The 23,545-nt window shown below is 41.9% G+C and overlaps 1 protein-coding gene across 3 annotated transcripts in view; it reads right to left on the bottom strand.

Annotated features, from left to right (window-relative positions):
- The window catches only part of PLA2G4A (phospholipase A2 group IVA), a 270,597-nt gene that overhangs the window by 60,290 nt on the left and 186,762 nt on the right, over positions 1-23,545 (bottom strand). For all 3 annotated transcript variants that reach the window (XM_088482227.1, XM_088482226.1, XM_088482229.1), the window contains one exon: positions 6,391-6,528. In XM_088482227.1, coding sequence (XP_088338353.1) covers positions 6,391-6,528 — 138 coding nt within the window. The remainder of the gene's footprint in view (positions 1-6,390; positions 6,529-23,545) is intronic.

Below are 23,545 nucleotides of genomic sequence, written 5' to 3'. Positions count from 1 at the left end.
TGCAAGACCTTCCGCAGCTCCGTGGCCTTGTTCCGGTCTGATGGTAGACCCGTGGTGAAGAATCGAGTCGGGGGTCTGTGCCCGAAAGAGAGGGCGTACCCGTGGGAGACCACCTCGAGAACCCAAGTGTCTGTCGTGGTGACCGACCAACACCGGGCGAACTGCAGCAGGCGGCCTCCCACTTTGGGATCCCCCAAAGGGAGGCCCGGACCGTCAGGCCGCAGGCTTGTCATCAGGCTTAGGGGCAGGACATCTGGTACTCCATGCCTGCTTCCTGGGCTTGGCCGATTTCTTGGGACCAGCGTGTCGGGGAAAAGACTGTGGTTTGGGCCTGCCCTGGGCCCTATAAGACCGAAAGGACGATGGACCTGAACCAGAAGGAACAGCGGCCGACGGGAGACATGCCGATTTGGCTGCCGCCAGCGTGGCCACAATCTTGTCCAGATCTGGACCGAAGAGAACTTCTCCGTTAAAGGGCAATGCCTCCAAACCCTTTTTGGAATCAGCGTCCGCCTTCCAGGATCGCAACCACAAGGTGCGACGAGCAGCCACCGCTGCTGAAGAAATTCGAGACACCAGGGTACTAATGTCTAAGGCCGCCTCGTTGATATAAGTGGCCGAATCACGGAGATTACCAATCAACTCAGTTTGTTCGGCCGGACAGTCGGAATCAAAGGACGCCTCCAATAAATCCGCCCAGCGCTCCATCGCTCTGGCAACCCAGCAAATGGCCATAGCCGGCCGCGCTGCCCCCCCCCCGCAAGGGAATAAGCGGACTTCAGGCAGATCTCCACCTTGCAGTCCGTAGCATCCTTAAGGGAGGACATGGATGGCATCGGCAATGTGGCACTACGGACAAGACATGTCACATGAGAATCCACCTGTGGAGGGGATTCCCACTTAGCAAAATAATTATCCGCGAACGGATAAGCCACCGCCAGGCGCCTCTGCGGCTGGTATCGCTTGCCGGGCTGTTTCCACGCCTCCTCTAAATGGTCCACTAACTGACCCGAAAGAGGAAAGACTGTGGCGTCACCCTTCACATCCTTAAAAAAGGCATACTTGGATTTAGCAGCTGGGGGAACTTCGTCCTCAATCACCAAGGCTGTGCGGACTGCCCGAATAAGTCCAGGAATATACACCTTGGACCTAGCGTCAGTGTCCTTAGTATGGAGAGGTTCCTGATCGTAAGGATCCAGAATCTCCCCATCATCAGACGTCCCTTCGTCATCCTCATAAGGAGCCGACAGAGACGCCACCGGCCGTTTATGTGGCCGCATCACAGCCTCCCCCTGCAACACATCCGACAAGTGCTGTACAGAACTCGTCAGGGAGTTAACCCACGCCGGCTCCTGAGAAACCGGGAGAGGGGAAATAGGGAGACTGCGGGGTACCACCAATTGTCTTGGGAAACCCTGCATGGGTGACGACACCACTGACTGCTGGGACAAACCCATCTGCGTAAACGCGGGCTGCGGAGCTAACTGGCCCACTAAGGTTGTAAGCGCCTGAGCGAAACAAGCCCAGGGCGGCTCCTGTACCGGTGCTGTAACCGTAATAGGCCGCGCCATCGACAAACACTGCCGGCAGAGGCCCTCCGCGCTACCCTCCCCCTCCGCTAAAGGTACTTTACATGTAGCACACTGTAGCCGGAGAGGAAAATCACTTTCAGACATGATGGTACTAAGTATGTGACCCCTCTCACCAATTGTATTTTAAAGAGGTGAGAGACCACCCTGCAGCACCGCACCGCAAGGGCTTAGCAGAAAGAACAGGGACAGTAATAAAGCTGACAGTCAGAATAGAAGATACAGGCAGCAGCGCTAGCACAGTCACATACAATGCAAAGAAAATCATTTCCTGCACTAACCAGCGCTGATCACTCAACTACGCAGACACAGGGTCTGGTAGGACACAGCGCTGCATACACAGACCTGACCACAGCGGAGGAGAGGTATGCGGGGGGACCCAGACCACAATGCCTCCGTCCAGGCTTCCAGCAGCATTCACCATGCGTTCAGGAAGATGGCCGACGAGGAGCAGAGAGGAGGCTGGCCTGGGGGAGGAGCGCTGCTACAGGGCCAGTCGGCAGTGTGCAGAGAGGACTGTGTGCAGCGAGGGAGGCGCCGGCTGTGAGACAGCGAAGGCGCCCTCCCCTGGCATGCATTTAACCCCCGGGACGCCGTAGCGCTACCGCTCTGCTGCGGTCCGCTGTCCCAGGGGGGTAGTGGAAGCGCAGGTTCTTACCTGGCTCCACGCTGCAGCCAGTCCCCAGGGAGCCCCCTGCCTGGGGACTCTGGACCATGTAACAGCAGGGACCCACCGCGGGACCCCGCTGCTTACCTCGCTGTCCCCCTTGATTCCGGCCATGGTCCGGAACATCTGGGGTCACCGCTAGCTGTGACCCCAGATGCTCACCAGCATCCCCGGATCGGTACCGGCGTTCTGGTACCGGCGGGGGTGTAGAGAAGACAGCATGGACGTCAGGACTGACTGTCCATGCTGTACATCCAGATGTGCAGCCACAGCTGCATGCAGGAAAACTTCAGGGGCTCTTCTAGCCCCCACTCCAACAGGTGCACCCGACTCCGGCCGGGCACCAAACTAAACTGAGGTGCCTTGGCTTGGGGCGGGGTATAGGAGGGGGACCCTAGTGCATCCTGGGAGGCTGAAAGCTTAACTCTATGGTGCCCGATGACTGACGTCACACCTATACCCCAAGGTATCCTGTGCATATCCTATGGACCCTGAAGTAGAAATATTTGTCTATATCTAACCCAGCCTCCTCGGTTCCAACTGTGATTGACGTCATAAATCACTTAGGCACGTTTGCTGGGTATAAGGTCAATTTTCGTAAATCTGAGCTTATACCTATAGGTGCTCTCCCCCCAATGGCGCTTCTTTACCCCCTAAATGTTTCGTGACATTAATTCGTTCTCCGGTGTGTATGTCTCAAGCTTTGGAACCAGTGTTTTCGTCATACTGACATTTAGTATTCATGCAGTACTCCTGAACACAACATTTTCCCAACCTCCTCCTTCCCTTTCCCCCCTGTTTATTTGTTGCCCAAATTGTATTCACTGTTGAATGTCATTGATTCGCCATTATTTTTTTCACGTGATATCTGCTCACCCTTTTTGTCACAGAGCTCATTTTTACTTTTTAATTGGTCAATATGGATGAGCAGTTTTACTTGTTCAATATGGATAAGCAGTTTCTATTTACTTGCAGGTGTTTTTGTCAATTGTTGGACTCCTCACTGAATGTATCTTGTGATGCTTACTACAGTATGTGAAGTCAATCCTTGACTGTTACATTTTGCGTGTATTTTATTATTTCTGATGTACAGTGAAGTATTACCCCTTAGTCTCCAATAAACATAAATAGATGTTTCAATTTTAAAAAAAAAAAGTCCAGCTGGTGAAGTAAAAGATTGAATGAAACCTATTTGGACTTGTTAATTTACTCTATTAAGGAAGCAAATTTAGGTTCAGACAAAATAAAGTATATATGCTACAAAAAATAAATAAATCGGAGTAAAGGTGCTTCCTGTTTCTTGTCTAATACATCTCTGAATTCTTGATATGGAACCACAGAAGCAATGCCAATAATTGTGTCATTGTCAGAAGAAGTCATGAAGTGATATCTATAAACTTTTGTTGTAAACAAAAATTTTTTAGTAATACAGATAATAGAAGAGTTATGTGTGATGAGTCAAGGTGTTCCCAAAACCACTGGGAATTTATTGGATTGAACTACATCCAAGATAAGCAATACGTGATGTCCCTCTGAAGTCTTTAGTAACAGACTTATAAATGCTTTAAAAATAAGCCCAGAAGCAATAGGTGAGCCATATATGGTCTTCAGAGGAACAATTCTGAATTTAACAGTGATGGGAATATGATGTCATTTGACAAATCCACTGTCAATAAAATTCCCAGACCAAGGGACTCAGATGATTTATCCAAAGAGGGGATGATGCAGATATCTACGTCTCATTGTTTCCCATCAGTCTAACATGTCTTTTAAAGAGTGGTTATTCTGCTAAGAAACAAGCTAACACAATATTGGTAGAGATTCTGGCCCTGATTCAGAGTCGGACGCTCTGACAGAGCGCTCGCTCTGAATCAGGGCCATCCCTCCTCCTTTTTGGAGCGGCCTCCTGGCCGCTCGCATAGCTGTGGGTAACCACCCACAGCTATAGCAAGCGGCCAAAATGATGGTCGCGATGGTCAAGACCATCGCGACCATCGGGCTTGCGACGAGACCCTTGCGGTAGGGTCTCGCTGCCGCAAGCCCTGGAGTGCTTTTGGATCTATCAGAGCCAAAAGCACTCCCACTGACATCACTAGTGATGTCAGTGGGGCCGACCCCAGACGTAGGCGTTCCAATGGGAACGCCCCTGTCTGGGCAGCCACGCCCTCGGCACGCCCTCCAAAGGAGGCGTGCTGTCAATCACCATCGACAGCACGCCCCCTTTGGTGCGAGACCCATAATGACGGCTTGGCCGTCATTATTCGGGTCTCGCGCATGCGGACGGAGCCGCCTCCATCGTGTGCGTGCGCACTTGGGCAACATCGACCCGCTTGAGAGCGGGTCTGAATCAGGCCCTCTGTTCCTTACCCCTAGCCTGTTCTTGCATTGCCTCTAATACCATTACAGTACCTTGCATAGTCTCTGATTCTCGTTCAATTGTCTTGGTAGCCAAAGTGTAATAGGAGCCATAAACCGTATTTGTCTGCATTTCTCCCTGGAACACCTGGCAATGTGTCTAAATAATGTAGCTGTTTAAAAATCCTTGAACAAAAAAGTGTCAGGGAGATTAGCATGAGATAAAGTTTCTTCAATAATAGTCGGCTCAAGTTAAGATGTGTAAGGGTCAACTCTAAGATCTGTAAGGGTCTACTATAAGATGTGTAAGGGATAGTCGGCTCAAGTTAAGATGTGTAAGGGCCTACTATAAGATGTGTAAGGGCCTACTATAAGATGTGTAAGGGCCTACTATAAGATGTGTAAGGGTCACCCACAGCTATGTGAGCGGCCAGGACGCCGTTCAAAAAAAAAAAAAAAAGCCCGGCCCTGATTTAGAGCGAGCGCTCTGTCTGAGCGAGCGGCTCTGAATCAGGGCCTCTGTCCACTAACACATAACTGAACCTAAGGATGACGTGTAAGCACAGTTTACTTGATTGATTTTATTATTTTTTTTAATTTATCAATAAGAAACTCTTGGCCTAATGCTGATACTCAAGGGCCCCGTGATTAAAGAACATTTGGAAACCACTACCTATGGGAATATGATTTGCTAGCTACATTTTTAATTTATTTACAAATCTTTCTACTTTATATGTAATTAGAATACATATTTGGAACAAAAACTGAATAAGTACACTGTTAAAAACAGTAGTTGACTGAGTTATTATTGCAACATCTCAGTCTGGTTGTGGTTGCTTATATTCCCAAGTAGTTCTGTTTCTGTGTAGCCATATGCTGGACACTCACAGTCATATGTCCTTTATTTGCTCTCCGCTCATGTGCAGGATGGACTCATAGTATGTGCTGACTAACACTAGTTTATTTAAATAACAGCCTCCAGCAGGGGATCCTTGCCATGTACGCTATTTTATGCTAGTGTTGCTGTGCTCATTGTGGGCCTCAAATCGAGTCGAACGCATCCAATGCAGCTTTCCGTAAAGTTACGGCAGCTTACTTAATTCCTTATGCTAATGCAGGGAATCTGCTTTAGCGTGTCAAAGATCAGTGTTTCTGCATGTGGACCTCCATCTCATCGACTGTTTTCATCATTAGTATCTGCACTTACATGCTGGTGCAAAAGATCAGCCTGAAACAAATGTGCATTTCCATCTGCATGCTACCAATGAGTACAGAAATTAGGCTGCAAGCCCACAACACTCCCACTAGATAGGACAGTTTAGTCGTCCGCATAATCGCCTCCCTGTTACCGCCCATACCACTAAGAGAGTGCTCTGTGGATGGCCAGATCAATCTGTACACACTTCCAATTCCCGTGCATTTGTGTACTCCTTGTCCGGCACATATGCACTCACCAATTTCTTTCTATGGCACATGAGCAGTATGCAGACATAAGCAAGATCCCTACGCATTTTTGCTTGCATCCAATTCAGAATCAGGTTCCGTGTCTGCTATTGTGCCCCATATCTTGAGTGCTAGGTTACTTGTATTACCTTTTCTTTCACCCTTAGAAAAACTGCACTGGACAAACTACAGTATCATTTCTTTCAATTTAAGTCCCGGGAACAACCAAGTGCCAGTGAACACATAACATTCCATTGGATAGGGGGATGCTATAGGTGAGGCCTCCCCAAGATTATATTACAGGGCAATCTTCATATATTTGTTTGTCTTACTCACCCATTAAAAAGTGTAAAGGATATTCTTCATACTTCTTTATAACGGTTCCCATAAAAAACTTGCTTCCAAAAAGCTCCGGAGGCATAAATGTACCATATTTGGCCATTCCTATTTCATAAGGAGTAAATTCCACCCAGTCTGTAAGCAAAACAAAATAAAGTACTATATTATTATAAGGTTATTACATTTTCAGCTTCAATTTATATAAAATCAATGCCATCTTTTATTTAATTAGTAGCTAAGTCGCAAGAACATTTACATGCACAATGCTTGAAGGACTTATTATGCATTAGTATCTTGCTCATATGGGATGAAAACTGTAACAATAACAGTAATAACCACAACATGCATAAAAATTTACTGTATGAAATCATAAACCATTCAACTGTCTAAGAATAAAAACGTTCAGCAAGTCATGAAAAATGGGGAGTTAACTTTTCCCACAGAGCAGGAATCAATGTTCTAGCTGCTTTTGGCATATGCTGTAAAAGTGCATCTTTTTTAACATACAAATAAATATTTCGTTTTATTTAAAGGGGAATCCAATACACATGACTTCTGTGGTAAGGAAGATACATGCCCTATCTGTTTCACAAATTACAATTTTCAATACAAGAAATACGGTTTCCCAATTAAAATAGAGGAGCCACATCTACAAAATAAAAGTGAAAAATAAACACAAGAAATGTTAGCCCTTTCAGCTTTTCATAAATGCCATAAATTACTATGACCATTTTTAAAAGTTTTAACTCGGACATTCTTTAAAATAAACAATGAGAAAATATAACCCAGGTGCTGGAGAGTTGAATGTTACCTCACGATAACAATATGGTTGAATGAGGTAGTCACCCTCATATATGGCAAGCACAAATATATAAAGAAAATGGGAAACCATAGAGTTAAAAGCTATCTAATAACACACTCAAATCAGTTGTTCAGAAAAGATATAAAAATACACATTTATTTAAACATATTTAGCACAGTGTAACAATATTGTTATAGTTGCATAAATATTGGGACATTGACAGAATTTTCATATTTTGGCCTCTATTCACCACCACAATGGCTTTGAAATGAAACAAACAAGATGTGATTTAACTGCAGACTTTCAGATTTAATTTGACTTGAAAGAGAATACTGTAACGTGGAGATGGATATTGGTCTCGTCACCTGGAAGTACTAGCGGACAAACAGGAAGCACCGTCCCGGCACAGCAAAGGATCATGGACAATGTAGTTTTTTATGTATAGAGATCAGCTGCGCCGGCGGTGCTTAAATGAGGATCTTATGGCATTTAAGGGGTGGATGTGTGTAAGTGCAGCATACACAATCAAGACACCTTGATAAAGACCACCAGATAGGGGTCGAAATGCGTTGGTGCTGTGAGGTGGTGATCCAGGACAGACGGAGGTCCTGCTACCGGAGAGCTGGGGACATGTGCATGGACCAGTGGAGTTTCCGGGACTTTCATTGATGTGTTACATCTCATGCTCATTGGGGTATCTTACTCCTCCGCCATCTGGTAATTACATACCTTTGTCCGTTTGGACACCTTGCCCAAAGAATGCTGCTATTTTTGTGTCTCTTGCTATATTATTAAAAATTGTGCTTCACTATATGCACTTTTTTTTCCTTTTTTTCTCACTCCCATGGGGAGTTTTGTAAGGTCTCCTGTAGGAATAGATCATCCTCTATGTGTGGCACATTGATCCTAAAAAGTGGAGATCTTGAAATACTGTGACTGGGCGCAGGTTATGTGTTTTTCTGTTTTTTTCTCACAATAATACAGTTGGTGGAGGTATAGGGGTACTCCTATTTGAAATTCACTGACCAGCTGCATAGAGTCCCTATTGCGCACAGGTCCACACGTCACATCCAGTTTTGCATTGTAGTATCTTCTTATATATACTCTCCAACAATAATGGAATGGACTCAAATAGAGATCATATCAATACCAGAGAAAGTTCCCTAATTTAATGGTGTTCTCAATATATAGCAGGTGAGGGCAAAGAGGAAGAAAGAATGTGGACTAAAATGGCTAGTGATGTAGCACACAGAATGTGCTTGTTCTAAATTCTTAAAGGGACAGCACCTGTAAAGGAAATATGTATAAACACAATTTGATTGACAAACAAAATTCTGAACTAAAAGACCGTATTGAGTTAAATTTGTTCATTTAGACCATCCGGGAACAAACTATTCGTATTAAAGATCCAGAAGACCTCTTGTTTGCATAGAGATCTCCTTTTCTTAATGTTAACGGTATTGTTTCTAATCTTATAACTCTCAGTTACTCAATACTGCCCCCATGTATTCCCACAAAATGTCTAGACACACTATGTAAAAGATTTTTTCTTATGATATTTCTCCTATGTTCTAGGAATCTTTCACAAAGACTTCTTATCGTCCAACCTACATAGCTAACATTCTTGCACCCACAAGTAAGTAAATAAATTACATATTTGGTGTTACAATTAATAAATTGTTTAATTGTAAAGTTTCTATCGAGACCTTCCATTGTTGTAGTTTTTCTATGTTTAATATGTTGGCAGGTGATACATCTATAAATGCGACACTTAAGAAAACCACCCAAGTTTCACTGTTAGCCAGGCAGAACCAGGCTCTGTGGTCTTCTTTATAAGTGGTTTCAGCTGGCTAGGTGCTAGTATATTTTTTAAAGATTTATTTCTTCTATATACAACATTGGGTTTCTCTGGGAGTATTTGTGAAAGTACAGAGTCATATTTTAACACATTATAGTTCTTCTTTATAATTTGATTAATTTTCCCCGAAGATTCATTATAGGTTGAAATAAAAGCAAAATTCTGTTTCGTATCTGCATCTACAGTCTCTCTAGTCTTAGATTGTAATAGATGTTTCCTATCCATGATGGATACATCCTCAAGTGCTTTCTTTAATAGATCCGGTGGATACCCTCTCTCTCCAAAACTTTTGCAAAGAGTGCGTGCCTGTTCTGAGAACTCCGTGAACTGGGAACAGTTACGTCGGAGACGCATTAGTTGGCCTTTGGGTATGTTCGTTTTCCAGGGGCGATGATGACAACTTTTAAAATGTAAATAATTATTGGAATTCACTTCCTTACAGTAATTCATCGTAATGATTTTATTGTCAATAATTTCTAAAGTCAAATCAAGGAAATTCACACGGTTCTTGCTATACTTGTGAGTAAAAGACAGATTATAGACATTAGAATTAAGGGAAGAAACAAAAGCTTGTGCACTAATAGAATCCGCATCCCAGATAATAAAAACATTGTCTATGTAACGGCCATAGAAAACAAGGCTCCCCCCGAACCCGCCCCCCCACACATGGTGGGACTCAGAACTCCCCCATGTAGAGGTTCGCGAAGCTCGAGGCGAACCTAGTTCCCATGGCCATTCCAAGCACCTGTAAGTAAAAAGTGTCAGTAAAAATAAAATAATAGTGTGTAAGAATGAAATGAATAGCTGTAAGAATAAAATCCTGATGTCCCATCTTCTAAAAGACTTTTTGAAGCCGCATTTATCCCCAACTCATGGAGGATATGTGTGTATAGCGCTTTCACATCAAGTTTGAGAAAGGCATACCTTTCATTCCAATTTATTCCTTCTATTAGATTCAGGGAATGAGTGGTGTCTTTGAGATGGGAACTTAAACATGTAACATGGGATTGAAGAAAAGAATCAACATAATAGGACAAATTAGAAGTGAGAGAATACCTGAAATAATAGGGCGCCCAGGTGGTATAGTAAGAGATTTGTGTATTTTGGGCAAATAATAAAAAATGGGAGTGGTAGGAAAGGGTACTAACAAGAAACTATGTGTATCCTTGGAAATAGCCCCCGTTTCCAGAGCCTTATTTAGCATAATTTTGAATTCATCCAATAATTTAATGGAGGGGTCTTGATCAAGTATCTGATAAAAGGTTTTACCATTTAGTTGTCGTCGGGCTTCGAGGGTACAGTGATCTCTATCGAGGATGACAATGCCCCCCCTTATCCACCTCTTTAATGATTATTGAGCTGTCTGTACTTAGTTCACGGAGTGCTATCCTTTCCCATTTATTAATATTTTGATTTCAAGGTTTATACTTAGAACATAAGTCTTTGAAATCATTCAAAGTGGTTTTATAGAAACATTCTATGCTGGAGCTTTTATTCTTTATAGGAAAGAATTCTGGCTTTAATTTAAACTTGTTTATTTCCTTTATTTATATTGTCAAAGTCAAATAATTGGATATGATCACTTGCAATTATTATCTGACGATCTAATTGTCTGTGGTGTGACGATGGGTTACCACGACGCTACTTTGTGTTGGCGCAATCTGATGCGCACAAATGCGAATCCACCACACACATATACACTGATGCACATAAGGCACACACAAACTTATATGCATACACAGAGACGTTCGTATGTGTATCCACATGCGTACACATAGACGCTCACATGCGTATTCACATACATACATATGAACACTTCCTATTTCAATATATAGATGCACATATGCGAACGCATACATACAAAATGGTTCCCACACATTATAGTTAATAACCAGAGTTATTAGAGGTTTTGTTTGTTAATAATTATGATTTAATATGTGCTTAAACGAGATCGAAGGTTTAGAATACAGTGGACATGTCATGTTTGGTATCATACTAAATCCCTGTTTATTTGCAGACATCCGTTTCTATCGGCGAAGGATTCGCATCTTGCGTTCGCTAGTTATGGATTATAGGGAATTATTGGTTAGAATGCTATTCTCTGTATGCAGTGTTTTTAGCCAGTTTAAACTAGTTTTTTGGAGGGAAGTTACACAAAGAAGCTGTTGGAAAACCGAGCCATACCTCTGATGATATGTGACCAATGACCAGATTGACCAGATGCAAGAACCAATGAAAACATGCCAACTTGTCCCTTTGTTATCCTTGTAACCTGTACTGTATATATGCTGTGTGCTGGGCTCAGTGTTCAGTCATTCTCCATTATGGGTGACCGCAGGATTCAGGATTGAAGGACTGCATACTGGGACCAGTAGCGCATACGTATGTATTGGATGTACTTATATATATATCTTATTGCTTTAAATTCTAATTGTTACATCTTTCCCTGTTTACATAAATAACTTTTTGTGCTTTGAAACCACACGATTGGACTGAAAAGCAATTCTTTCTTAAGCGACTTGCAGCGCTAAATAGCGACTAGCGACTATTAGGAATCAATAATATCAAATAGTGTTGTTATAGTGTTTTCATTATTACTTTCTTCTGGTAAGTCTTCCGAGTCCTTAAGGGCATTTAAATCTCCATTATTCAGAAGTATTGGTAAATTAGTTGAATCAGTTTTTACTATTTTCTTGTTAGCAAAATAGCGTTGTCTGCACACGTTTCTAATATATCGATTCAAATCAACATAAAAGTTCAAAAATATTTGGCCTTGTAGAGGGTGAAAATTTGAGACCCTTAGCTTAGACTAATTTCTGATTTTCACTTAAAGATTTTTTTGATAGGTTAAATATAGATCTAATAGTCGGTTATCTGTGTTTCTTATTTCTTATCTTCTTTGATTTTTCTTTGTTGTGTCTGGAAACCATTGGTCCTTTTAGTATAAGACCTGGTTTCACCCCTCTGATAATCACCACTATCTCTTGTGCATTTCTTTCTTTTATTTATAATAGTAATTTTTTCAAAATCCATTAGTCTTTTACTAATCAATTCATCTGTTTCATTGTCTCCTCCACTTTTTTAATCCTAAAGCGTATTATGAGGGACATAAGGTCCAATGAACATCTATCCACTGTATTATTCCACTCTTCAAATAATTCAATATCATTTTCAAAGATGCATTGTTTGTTTAAATGTAAACCCCTAGGTACTATTTTTTCATCTCTATATTTCTTTAAAATAAAAATAAAGAACTGTTTGCCATGTCCCAAACCAAGTGTAGTTTTGACTAATTTTAACAATATACGTTGATATAGTACAAAAACAATTTAAATTGTTAATATAAGCCATATTGACAATAGGGTAATTCCATGCCAAATCATCACAGCTTCCAAACCGACGGTCTTAGATTTTCATGAAATTTGGTAGGATGACAGACAACATAAAGTAACTTTCATATGGAAAAATTTTAGCCCTCGGTGATATATGGTGTTCATGCAACAGGGTTGCAAACATGACAAAAAATATAAAATTTTTGCTTGCAAGGTCAACTAAAACGAATCATAACTTTGCTTCTAATTGTGGTAGAACTTTCATGTTGGTCTTGTTTTGAAGGAAAGGGACAATAGTTTTCATAAAAAATAGTTTTATATTTAAATATTGACTATTACATTTCAAGGTCACATGATGTGTCCTTTGCCCTTTAGTATCTAAAAAAGCGTATGTTTAATTTTTTTGTACATAAAGTATGTTATACACTTAAATACAATCTCTTTTGGGAAGCCTTTGGGAACAGGAATAAAAAAAGTATTAAGTACGGCAATTAAACCCTTCTTGCACTAACCATGCAACTGGCAAGTTCAGACTCTCTCTGTGTTCTAGGGATGGCCATCGGTGGGTTTCCATCGATGGTCACCATCAGTGATAACAATATCACACAATATTAATCTGTGTTGAACTATTGATGGTTTGCACCACTCAGTCTGGGTGCAGCTTCTGCATCGAGAACTAGTGATACAAGACATACTTGCCTCTGGGAGGGGGTAACCAGGTCGGCATAGCAGGGGGCATGGCACGGCATAGGGGGCGTAGCTAGGGATATTACCTGGTATTAGAAGCGGAACGGGGCGTGACCACGCAATCTTATAATTTTGGCCCTGCCACCACTACACAATCGTGAGATTACCAGCATTGTGAAGCAGGGGTTGACCCGAACCTTGCCTGCCTTTCCGGGGGGGCTGGGAGCATTTTCAGGAGGCTCCCAGCTGCTTCAGGAGAGTAGGCAAGTATGATACAAGGGACTAAGACAGTTTATTCCGGAGGTTCCCAACCTCAGGCCTCAGGGCACCCTAACAGTCCAGGTTTTAAAGATATCCATGCTTGACCACACGTGACTTAATTAGTACCTCAGTAAGTTTTATTTAACCACCTGTGCTCAACTATGGATATCACTAAAAACTGAACTGTTGGGGTGCTTTGAAGACAGAGTTTGGGAACCTCTGGTTTATCTAATACAGTTTATCAGTGACTAGTGGTAGTTTGATCAAAAGCGTGACAAATGAATAAGAAGTACATTAATACCCCTTTTACACCAAACAAATAACCCGGGTTATTGCCAGGTCGATCCAGGTTGATTTACCGGGCAATCTTACTCGGGTTGAGAGCAGGGTTGAAAACGGGTTGTTCCCGGGTCATGAGGCAGTGTAAACGGGTGCTACCCTGCTTATTTGACCCGGCTAGCTCTGAAATATGCTGATTGGAGCTTCTGGGGCACCGGCAGATGATGTAATTTGTCAGTGCCCTGCAGAGAGAGACGCACATGAAGCAATCGCTTGCCTACCTAACCTCCTGCACCACAGCAGCCACAAAAGCAGGCAGGCACACAGCCTGCCACAGCCAGAACTGCAGCCACAAACGCAGGCTGATACCCAGCCTGCCACAGCCAGAACAGCACCCTGAAGCAATGCTGTAAGCATTCCCCACCCCTCTCTTTTGCTGCCTTTTGTGACCATCTTTGTCAGACCTTAAAACAGACCATTTTTAATGACTTCTATAGAGAAAAGCAGGGATTACCCGGGTTCAGTGTAAACGGGGCAAACTCGGGAATAACCCGGGTCGAGATGCAGTGTAAATGGGGTCTGAAGCAGAGTTCGACCCGGGATTGACCAGTGTTCAAATTCCAGGGTCGGACCCGGGATTTTGGTGTAAAAGGGGTATAAGACTCAGTGCTGCAACCCAGTTGATATTAAAGGATATAGTAGCAGTAGAAAACAATTAAGGAAGATGCTACAATTGAAGATTAAAATACAGCCACATGTCAATAGTGATCAAATGATTTGTGATAACTCTAGGAGACAAATTAAAAGGGATTATTTAACTGCTGAGGAAGGACCAAGCACATCAATTGATGAGGAGAATGACATAGAAGTGGCAACATGCAGGACTGAATCAGCTTTGCAGTCATTAAATGAAAGTTTAAGAAGTGTGGGAGCATCACCTATCAAGAGTAAAAGAATGAAAGAAGAAAACTATTTCAAAAGGAAAGCTGTAAAAATTGCAAAAGTTATAAAAAAGGATATATTCAATATTTCAGCTGAGGAACTGATTCCTGATAATTGTTTTCTACTGCTGCTGCTGTGTCTTTTAAGACTCAGTGCTGCAACCCATTTGATATGTACTTTTTATCCATTTGTCACGCTCTTGATCAACTACCACTATTTTATCGATAAACTACATTAGGTAACCTGTATTTTGTTCCTTCTATCACTAGTTCTCAATGCAGAAGCTGCAGCCAGACTTAGAAGAACGCAGTAGGGATGGCCATCAACAGTTTACAAATATCGATGATTTACTACCGATAGTCGATGGTTTTGCCATTGATGGCAGAGAGCCAATTATTTTCTGCCATCGAAGGCAAAGTGGAACCTGATGGGTTTTTTTTGCTTATGACACAGAGCTTAGCCCCGCCCCCTGGCAGTCTGATAAACCCTGTCCCGTTTTTTGATTAGCCTGCGGCTTGTCACACACCCTGCAGCGGTGGCCATCGAGTGGTGCAAATCATCAATGGTTCACCATAGATTGTTATTGCACCATTGATGTTTATCACCGATGGTGCCATCGATGGCAAACCACCAATGGCAATCCCTAGAAGAATAAGAACACAGAGAGAGTCTGAACTTGCCAGTTGCATGGTTAGTGCAAGAAGGGTTCAACTGCTGTACTTAATAATTTTTTTACTCCTGTTCCTAAAAGGCATCCCAAAATTAACCTTATACCAAAGAGAGAGTGTATTTAAGTGTATAACAACTTTTTAACAAACCCTTTTTTATATATTCAAGGTCAAAGGTCACATCATGTGACCTTTAAATGTAGAAGTCAATATTTAAATATAAAACTATTTTTTATGAAAACTACATGTATGGTCCACCAACATCAAAGTTCTACCACAATTAGAAGCATAGTTATGATTCGTTTTAGTTGACCTTGTAAGCAAAAATTTTACTACCCTGTTGCATGAACACCGTGTATCACTGAGGGCTACAATTTTACATATGTTGTCTTTCATCCTACCAAATTTCCTGAAGATCTGAGATGGTCGAGTTGAAAAGTGACTTTTTTTTGTGATGATTTGGCATGGAATGACCCAATAAGAATATACTAGGACTCGTACAGCTTCATATTGTTTCTAGAATGAAGCTTATAATTATTTTGTCACAATGTTTCAGTAAAGCTGTCTCTATAAAGCATAATGACCAAAAAGTCATGAGCTACACTGGTGAGTCCTAATAAGACTGACACTGTCTGCAAGTGGATCTTCTGTGCCACCACAAGGCCATATCATGCTATGTAGACAAAATGGGCAAAGCGTAGATTTGAAGGGATGCCTTAAACATTACATCTCCCATGGCATATTCTACTGGAATATTTTCAGTTTACCAAACAAATGTAGTTGATAATATAAGAAATGTGTGCAGACCACTGTGTTTTGGTTTTAGTTTGGTTTCTAAATCATTGTGTTTTGGTGTTGGCAAAACCACCCTTCAAGTGTTATGGATCTAGATTTAAACATTGATAAAAAGATCTCCAATCATGTAATCTGGAACTGATTTTGTTCCTACAGTATTATTAACATTCATTTCCAGTCAAATTTGACCACCACATAGCTTACAATATTGTTTTCACCAATATTAGCCACAGGCTGAAGCGAGCTGGCTGACTAAACTAAGTGAGAGCAGTGGCACAGACACATGGCAGCTTAAAAGAATATAGTACATCTATGAAACAGTGTGGGGCATCATTAGCAAACATGATAGTAGTTTAATAAACTATACAACTCTATAGACTATTTTCATTAATCAAGAACTAATAGTCTAAAAGTAAAAGCCTAGTAGAATACAAATTATAATATATTACGAAATTACAGGCCTCATTCCAACAGAAACCGATAATTGTAGAAAGTGATAATTAATCATTTAAACACAAACTACTGCAACCAGATATTCACTGGCCACCAGCCAAAATAAATTGATAATTGTAGAAGGTATTAATTGATAATTAATAAGTTAACAATCTTCTCCAACCAGCAAATCACAGGCAAAATCAAATCAAATCACACAGAAACACGATACAGAACATCAACGCCTGTGACAAGTGGCTATCCAGAATGAGATGTATGCTGCTGCCGTAACCTCTAGTTGAGAATCTGGAGCTGATACTTCAACATCTACTGAAGGAAGAAAAGCTGACATGAAAAACTTGGATGATCTGTACTCATCATAGTCAATTAGGGGGGATATAAAAGATAGACTTATAACCAGAGTATGCCTATTAGTATTTTCATAAATTACTGTTTGGCTAAAATAATCCACTGACTTTCCATAACGGTTTACACATATTCACACTGTCACTATTCACATTCATTGTATGGATGCATAGTGGTTATAATCGCGTGGAGACTTGTAACCTTGTCTTCATGCGATCAAAATTTTGCTTTGTATTAATGTAATTTTGATTAAGTACAGTAATATACACTGCCTCTCAAAACCAAACACCCTTTAAATACAATTTAAATTGAATTATAAAAGACTGGAGATTTTTTTTGGACACCATAACAAAATGTCAACACAGAATTATAATGTAGGCAAATCAATGATCATATTAAAGACCATATTAATTTGAATTGGTCTATTAAACAAATCATTTGCTGAACAAACATTATGACACCAATACAGTCCATACTCCTTGATGTACTGAGGATAATTTATGTAATCTATACAATTCTATTTTATATTTGGTTTTATTATGGGTGCTTATTGTAATAGAATTTAGAATCCTGGTGCATCCAGATTAATAGAATTAGTGAGAATAGATTTTTGAAACGACTGTACTATATACTGACTATATTCATAGTGGTCTTTACCCCTACAGAACACAATACAAATTCCTCATAGTCTGGTATAAAGACATAACCCAGTGCTCTCCCCTATATATCTCTAACCACAAATCCCTCCACAGTCATACCCGGCCATTTTTACCAACACCTGTCGCCTTTCTTCACAACTGATTATCTCATCCCACTCCTGCCTCCAGAGATTAGCCCTCGGTGCTTCCCGCCACTGGATCACTCTTCCTATCAGACACTTCACCTCCCACCAAAGCTTCAAAATGGCTTTTTTTTTTATCAAAGCCTACCAGATTTCATCCTATCATATGTGTTTCTCGTACATTAACATACCCCTCTATGTTACCCATGTCTGTCTATCCATCCCCTATAAATTGTAAGTAGTCACGAGCAGGACCCTTTTTCCTCATGTTTTCTTCCACTCATCACTTTTACCATGATCTTCCCCCATTGTCTACAGCAGCTCTGAACCTTCTGGTTCAGCTGGCGCTGCCTTGTGGGTATGATAAATGAATATGCAATAATGTTTATATGGCTTGTATCCTCATATGTTCTGCACTGTTCTGAAATGTAACCATTTTTGCACATTTTGGCCCTCATTCAGAGCCGTTCGCTATTTGCGGTCGTTCGTTTAAAAACAAGGGGTGGCTATTCAAATGATCCGTACGCACATTGAAGTCTGTTCACACCTCTAAGTCTGAACGAGCGAGCAAAACATACGCTCGTTTATTTGTTAAAAACGCCCCCTGGCCGCTCACACCATACGTCATGTCCGCTATTTATTAGATTAATCGAGTACATCGACCAGCGTATGAACTGCTCGCTATTCTTGTGGTTGGTGTTTGCTACCACAAATTTGCGAGCAGTTCTGGCTATAAAATAACCCAGTGACGTGGACAATGACGCTGCTGTTTTAAATATACACACCCATAAAACGCCCGTTTTGACCTTTAAGCACGCCTGCGTTCGGATCTCCACTCCCCATTTTCAAGCACCTTCCCCTGTTACCACCCACATACGCCTCATTCTGTCACTCAAAATAGCAGGCACTCGCTATATAGCGTACAAATGATTTTCGGCCGCACTAACTGGTTCGCGCATGCGTACTAAAAACCGTACGCATGCGCAGATGTGCAAACATCGCTCGGAACGAGCGTACTGCCGCTAACGAGCGGCTCTGAATGAGGGCCTTTGTCTTGTAATGTTTGCACTCTATGCACTTTTTGAGGCGCTGTGGACCCCATGTGGTAGCCTATAAATAAATAATAATAATAAAAATAATAATAATATCTGCAAACAGTTTACAGGGACACATGTGAAGCACTATTTTGGTTGGTACTACAGCAAAAGAAGGTGTTGTCTGAAAGTAGAACACAGAACATATAAAAATGTATGCTACATATTATACCGCAAGCAAGAGATATGGTCATGCTCATAGGCGCCGGAATTGGTGGGGCAAGGGGGCATCTCGCCTCCCCCCCAACATTTGAGAGACATGCCAGATGCATATAGGGACTGAGCAGCGAGCACACTGTGGGCCTTACTCAGCAAGGAACGCATGCCGGCAGACGCATGCACCCAACCGCTGCGGGAATATGCAAATCAATGCATACGCATGAAGACCGCAGCACAAGATGCAGATGCCAAGCCCCATATTAAACCGCCCATCTCCCTAAACTCAAAGCCTGATCAGTACGCAAGACATTGAGAACCATCGACCACATTTGCATAATAGTGGTTCACCAGACCTCGCGCAGAATCTTGGCAATCTTGGAGTCTCATCACTGCGTGCGTCGCCGTACTGGCTTGATTATGGACAGCCCCTAAAAGGCGTCCCAACGCACAGGCACGCCTGCGTTCGCATGACCACTCCCCATCACCACCCACAAACGGCACCTCCTGTCAATCAATATCGGAAGGGGTCTGTGTACACACTGCGTGTAGTCTGCGTACGCTTACCAGATCACCCCGGGTAGTTCGCGCAGTGTGATGCATACGTAGTATGGAAACATCGGCCTAGTGCGTGCGTTCTCTCCTGTGTGTTCCTTGCTGAATCAGGCCCTGAGTCTACTGAGTAGGGATGGCCATCGACCATCGATGATTCATAATCATCGATGGCTTATGGCCATTGTCGAATGTTTTTCCCATCGATGGGGGAGAACCAGATGGTCTCCCTCCATCAATGGAAGAACAGAACCGAATAAATATTATTTTTTTCAAGGTGCCGGGTCACAGAGCATAACTCCGCCCCTGGCACCCACGAAGCCACTCCCCTCAGTTCTGATTGGCCCACAGGCCAGTCAGTTATGGAACAGGGATGACCATCGGTTGAAGCCATCGATAGTCATCCATTGCATAGTTGATAACCATCGTTGGCCACTTTATATTTTGCCATCGATGTTAACCATACCGATTGCCATCCCTATGCACAAGTACACTACATTGCTGGGAGCTGGGTAAGTCCCATGAGACTTAGCACAAAAGGTCAGAGAGGCATGTGCTGAGTTCTGAATGGTGGAGCTAATCACATGCTTTTCTGACCTGTGAAGATCAACAGCAGCCTCATGGGATGGATTCATCTGAGCGAAGCAGTGCCTTCTGCCAGGTCTTTGTAATATTTGCTGATTGCAGAGCCCCCTGTAAAGAACAGAAGCAGTTTGGTATGTATTATGTTTTATACACATATACAGCTATATGTAACATGTCTGACTTTTTAGAGGATAACATTTAGGGAAACTGAGTTTGCATATTTGTTTATTTTTGGCCATATTTGCCAACTCACAATACAGACCACTGATACCTCCTATAGGAGTGGTCTCCAAACTGTGTGCCGTGGCACCCTGGGGTGCCTCAGGACACTTTCAGGGGTGCCTCAGGTTGGTAGTCCAGCACTAAATCATATTATTTATGGTCAATGTAATGGAAATATGTAGACAAACAGAAGCTCAAACCTGTCCAACACCATATAACTGAACCTAAGGATGACAGGTAAGCACAATTTACTTAACTTTATTACTTTACTACATTTTTTTCTGAATTTCCCATTAGCAAACGTTTGGCTTAGGGGTGCCGTGAAAACAATACTCATAATCTAGGGCGCCGTTATTCAAAAAAGTTTGGGAACCTCTGTCCTATAGTTTTAGGACTAAACTAAACCATCTTAATGTATTATCATGAATTGCTAGATAGGAGGGATTGGGAGTACCTGTGTCTGTATTTGGGTGGAGTCTGACGTTGTAGTCACTATATGTGCGTGGCCATGTGTGTACATAGGGTGGTCAGATAGAGCAAATTTTTCAGCGTTTCATATATATATATATTTTTTTCATCTTACAATTTTTTCTTGTTTTACACCTTTAAAATATTTGCAGTGGTGTGTTTGTATAGTACAGGGAATAGCAGTGTGCATGACGTTCTTACAGCGAACTTGCACTGCGAATTCCATTTACAATTCCAAACTCAGACTGATTTTTCAGAGGAAATTTGCATTTTTTTGTGTGCGCAACTCCCTGAACAGGTGAAAATGTAGGGAGAATCTCTCAACGAATAATCATGCACGGGAAGGGGTTTAAATAGCATAATTTAATATCAGTTAAATAATGAGGGACAGGTATGTTGAGGCATAAATGATGTGGGACAGGTATGTGGAGGCATAATTTATGTGAAACAGGTAAGTGGAGCTGTAAATGATGAAGGACAAGTATGTGGAAGTGCAAATGATGAAGGACAGGTATATGCATGCATAAATAATGTGGGGTAGGTATGTGGAGGTGTAAATGATGAGGGACAAGTATGTGGAAGCATACTGTAAATATTGTAGGACAGGTATGTGGAGGTGTAAATGATGAGGGACAGGTATGTGGAGATATACAGTGGGACAGGTATGCGGAGGTGTAAATGATATGGGGCAGGTATGTGGAGGTGTAAATGATGTGGGGCAGGTATGTGGAGGTGTAAATGATGTGGGGCAGGTATGTGGAGGCAAAAATAATGTGCGAAAGGTATGTGGAGGTGTAAATGATGTGGGACAGGTATGTGAAGGTGTAAATGATGTGGGACAGGTATGTGAACTGGTGCAAATGATGTGGAAAAGGTACACTACCGTTCAAAAGTTTGAGGTCACTTAAGGCCCCCATACATCAGCAATTGATTGCAGCAATCGTGCAATTTGCAATCGATTGTGTATAAAAATCTTTCCCTTTTTCATTCGATTGTGGCAATTCTGCAATCGATTGAAAAAGGGAAAGATCTTTATACACAATCTATTGCAAATTGCACGATTGCTGCAATCAATTGCTGATGTATGGGGGCCTATAGAAATGTCCTTATTTTTGACAGAAAAGCAGTTTTTTTCAATGAAGATAACATTAAATTAATCTGAAATACACTCTATACATTGTTAATGTGGTAAATGACTATACTAGCTGCAAATGTCTGGTTTTTAAAGGAATATCTACATAGGTGTATAGAGGCCCATTTCAAGCAACCATCACTCCAGTGTTCTAATGGTACATTGTGTTTGCTAAGCACGTTAGAAGACTAATGGATGATTAGAAAACCCTTGAAAACCCTTGTGCAATTATGGTAGCACAGGTGTAAAACAGGTTTGCTTGTTAGAGAAGCTATAAAACTGGCCTTCCTTTGAGACAGTTGAGTATCTGGACCATCACATTTGTGGGTTTGTTTATACTCTCAAAATGGCCAGAGAAAAAGAACTTTCATGTGAAACTCGACAGTCTATTCTTGTTCTTATAAATGAAGGCTATTCCATGCGAGAAATTGCCAAGAAACTAAACATTTCCTACAACGGTGTGTACTAATCCCTTCAGAGAACAGCACAAACAGGCTCCAACTAGAGTAGAAAGAGAAGTGGAAGGCCCCGGTGCACAACTGTGCAGGAAGAAAAGTACATTAGAATCTCTAGTTTGAGAAATAGATGCCTCACGCAGCTTCATTAAATGGTACCCGCAAAACGCCAGTGTCAACGTCTACAGTGAAGAGGCGACTCGCGGATGCTGGCCTTCTAGGCAGAGTGGCAACGAAAAAGCCATATCTGAGACTGGCCAATAAAAGGAAAAGATTAATATGGGCAAAAGAACACAGACATTAGACAGAGAAAGATTGGAAAAAAGTGTTATGGACAGAAAAAACTAAGTTTGAGGTGTTTGTGAATCACGCATCAACATTTGTGAGATGCAGAACAACTGAAAAGATGCTGGAAGAGTGCCTGACGCCATCTGTCAAGCTTGGTAGAGGTAATGTGATGGTCTGGGGCTGCTTTGGTACTTGTAAAGTGGGAGATTTGTACAAGGTAAAAGGGATTTTGAATGAGGAAGTTTATCACTCCATTTTGCAACGCCATGCCTTACCCTGTGGACAGCGCTTGATTGGAGCCAATTTCCTCCTCCAACAGGACAATGACCCAAAGCACACCTCCAAATTATGCAAGAATTATTTAGGGAAGAAGCAGGCAGCTGGTATTATGTCTGTAATGGAGTGGCCAGTGCAGTCACCAGATCTCAACCCCATTGAGCTGTTGTGGGAGCAGCTTGACCGTATGGTACGCAAGAAGTGCCCATCAAGCCAATCCAAATTGTGGGAGGGGCTTCAGGAAGCGTGAGGTGAAATTTCTTCAAATTACCTCAACAAACAGCTAGAATGCCAAAGGTCTGCAATGCTGTAATTGCTGCAAAATGAGCATTCTTTGATGAAAGCAAAGTTTGAAGGACAAAATTGTTATTTCAAATCAAAAACATAATTTCTAACCTTGCCAATGTCTTGACTATAAGTTCTATTCATTTTACAACTCATTTGATAAATCAAAGTCAGTTTTCATGTAAAACACAAAATTGTCTGGGTGACCCCAAACTTTTGAACGGTAGTGTATGTGGAGTCGTAAATGCTGTGGGACAGGTATGTGGAGGTGTAAATGATGTGGGACAGGTATGTGGAGGCGTAAATGATGTGGGGCAGCTATGTGGAGGCGTAAATGATGTGGGGCAGCTATGTGGAGGCATAAATGATGTGGGGTAGCTATGTGGAGGCATAAATAATGTGGGGTAGCTATGTGGAGGTGTATTGATTGGAGAGG

Source organism: Taudactylus pleione, unplaced genomic scaffold, assembly GCF_031769625.1.
Source record: "Taudactylus pleione unplaced genomic scaffold, aTauple2 ptg000283l, whole genome shotgun sequence".
In the NCBI taxonomy this organism is placed as follows: domain Eukaryota; kingdom Metazoa; phylum Chordata; class Amphibia; order Anura; family Myobatrachidae; genus Taudactylus; species Taudactylus pleione.
The sequence above is the reverse complement of the archived record's forward strand: the minus strand, read 5'-3'. Positions and strand labels throughout refer to the sequence as shown.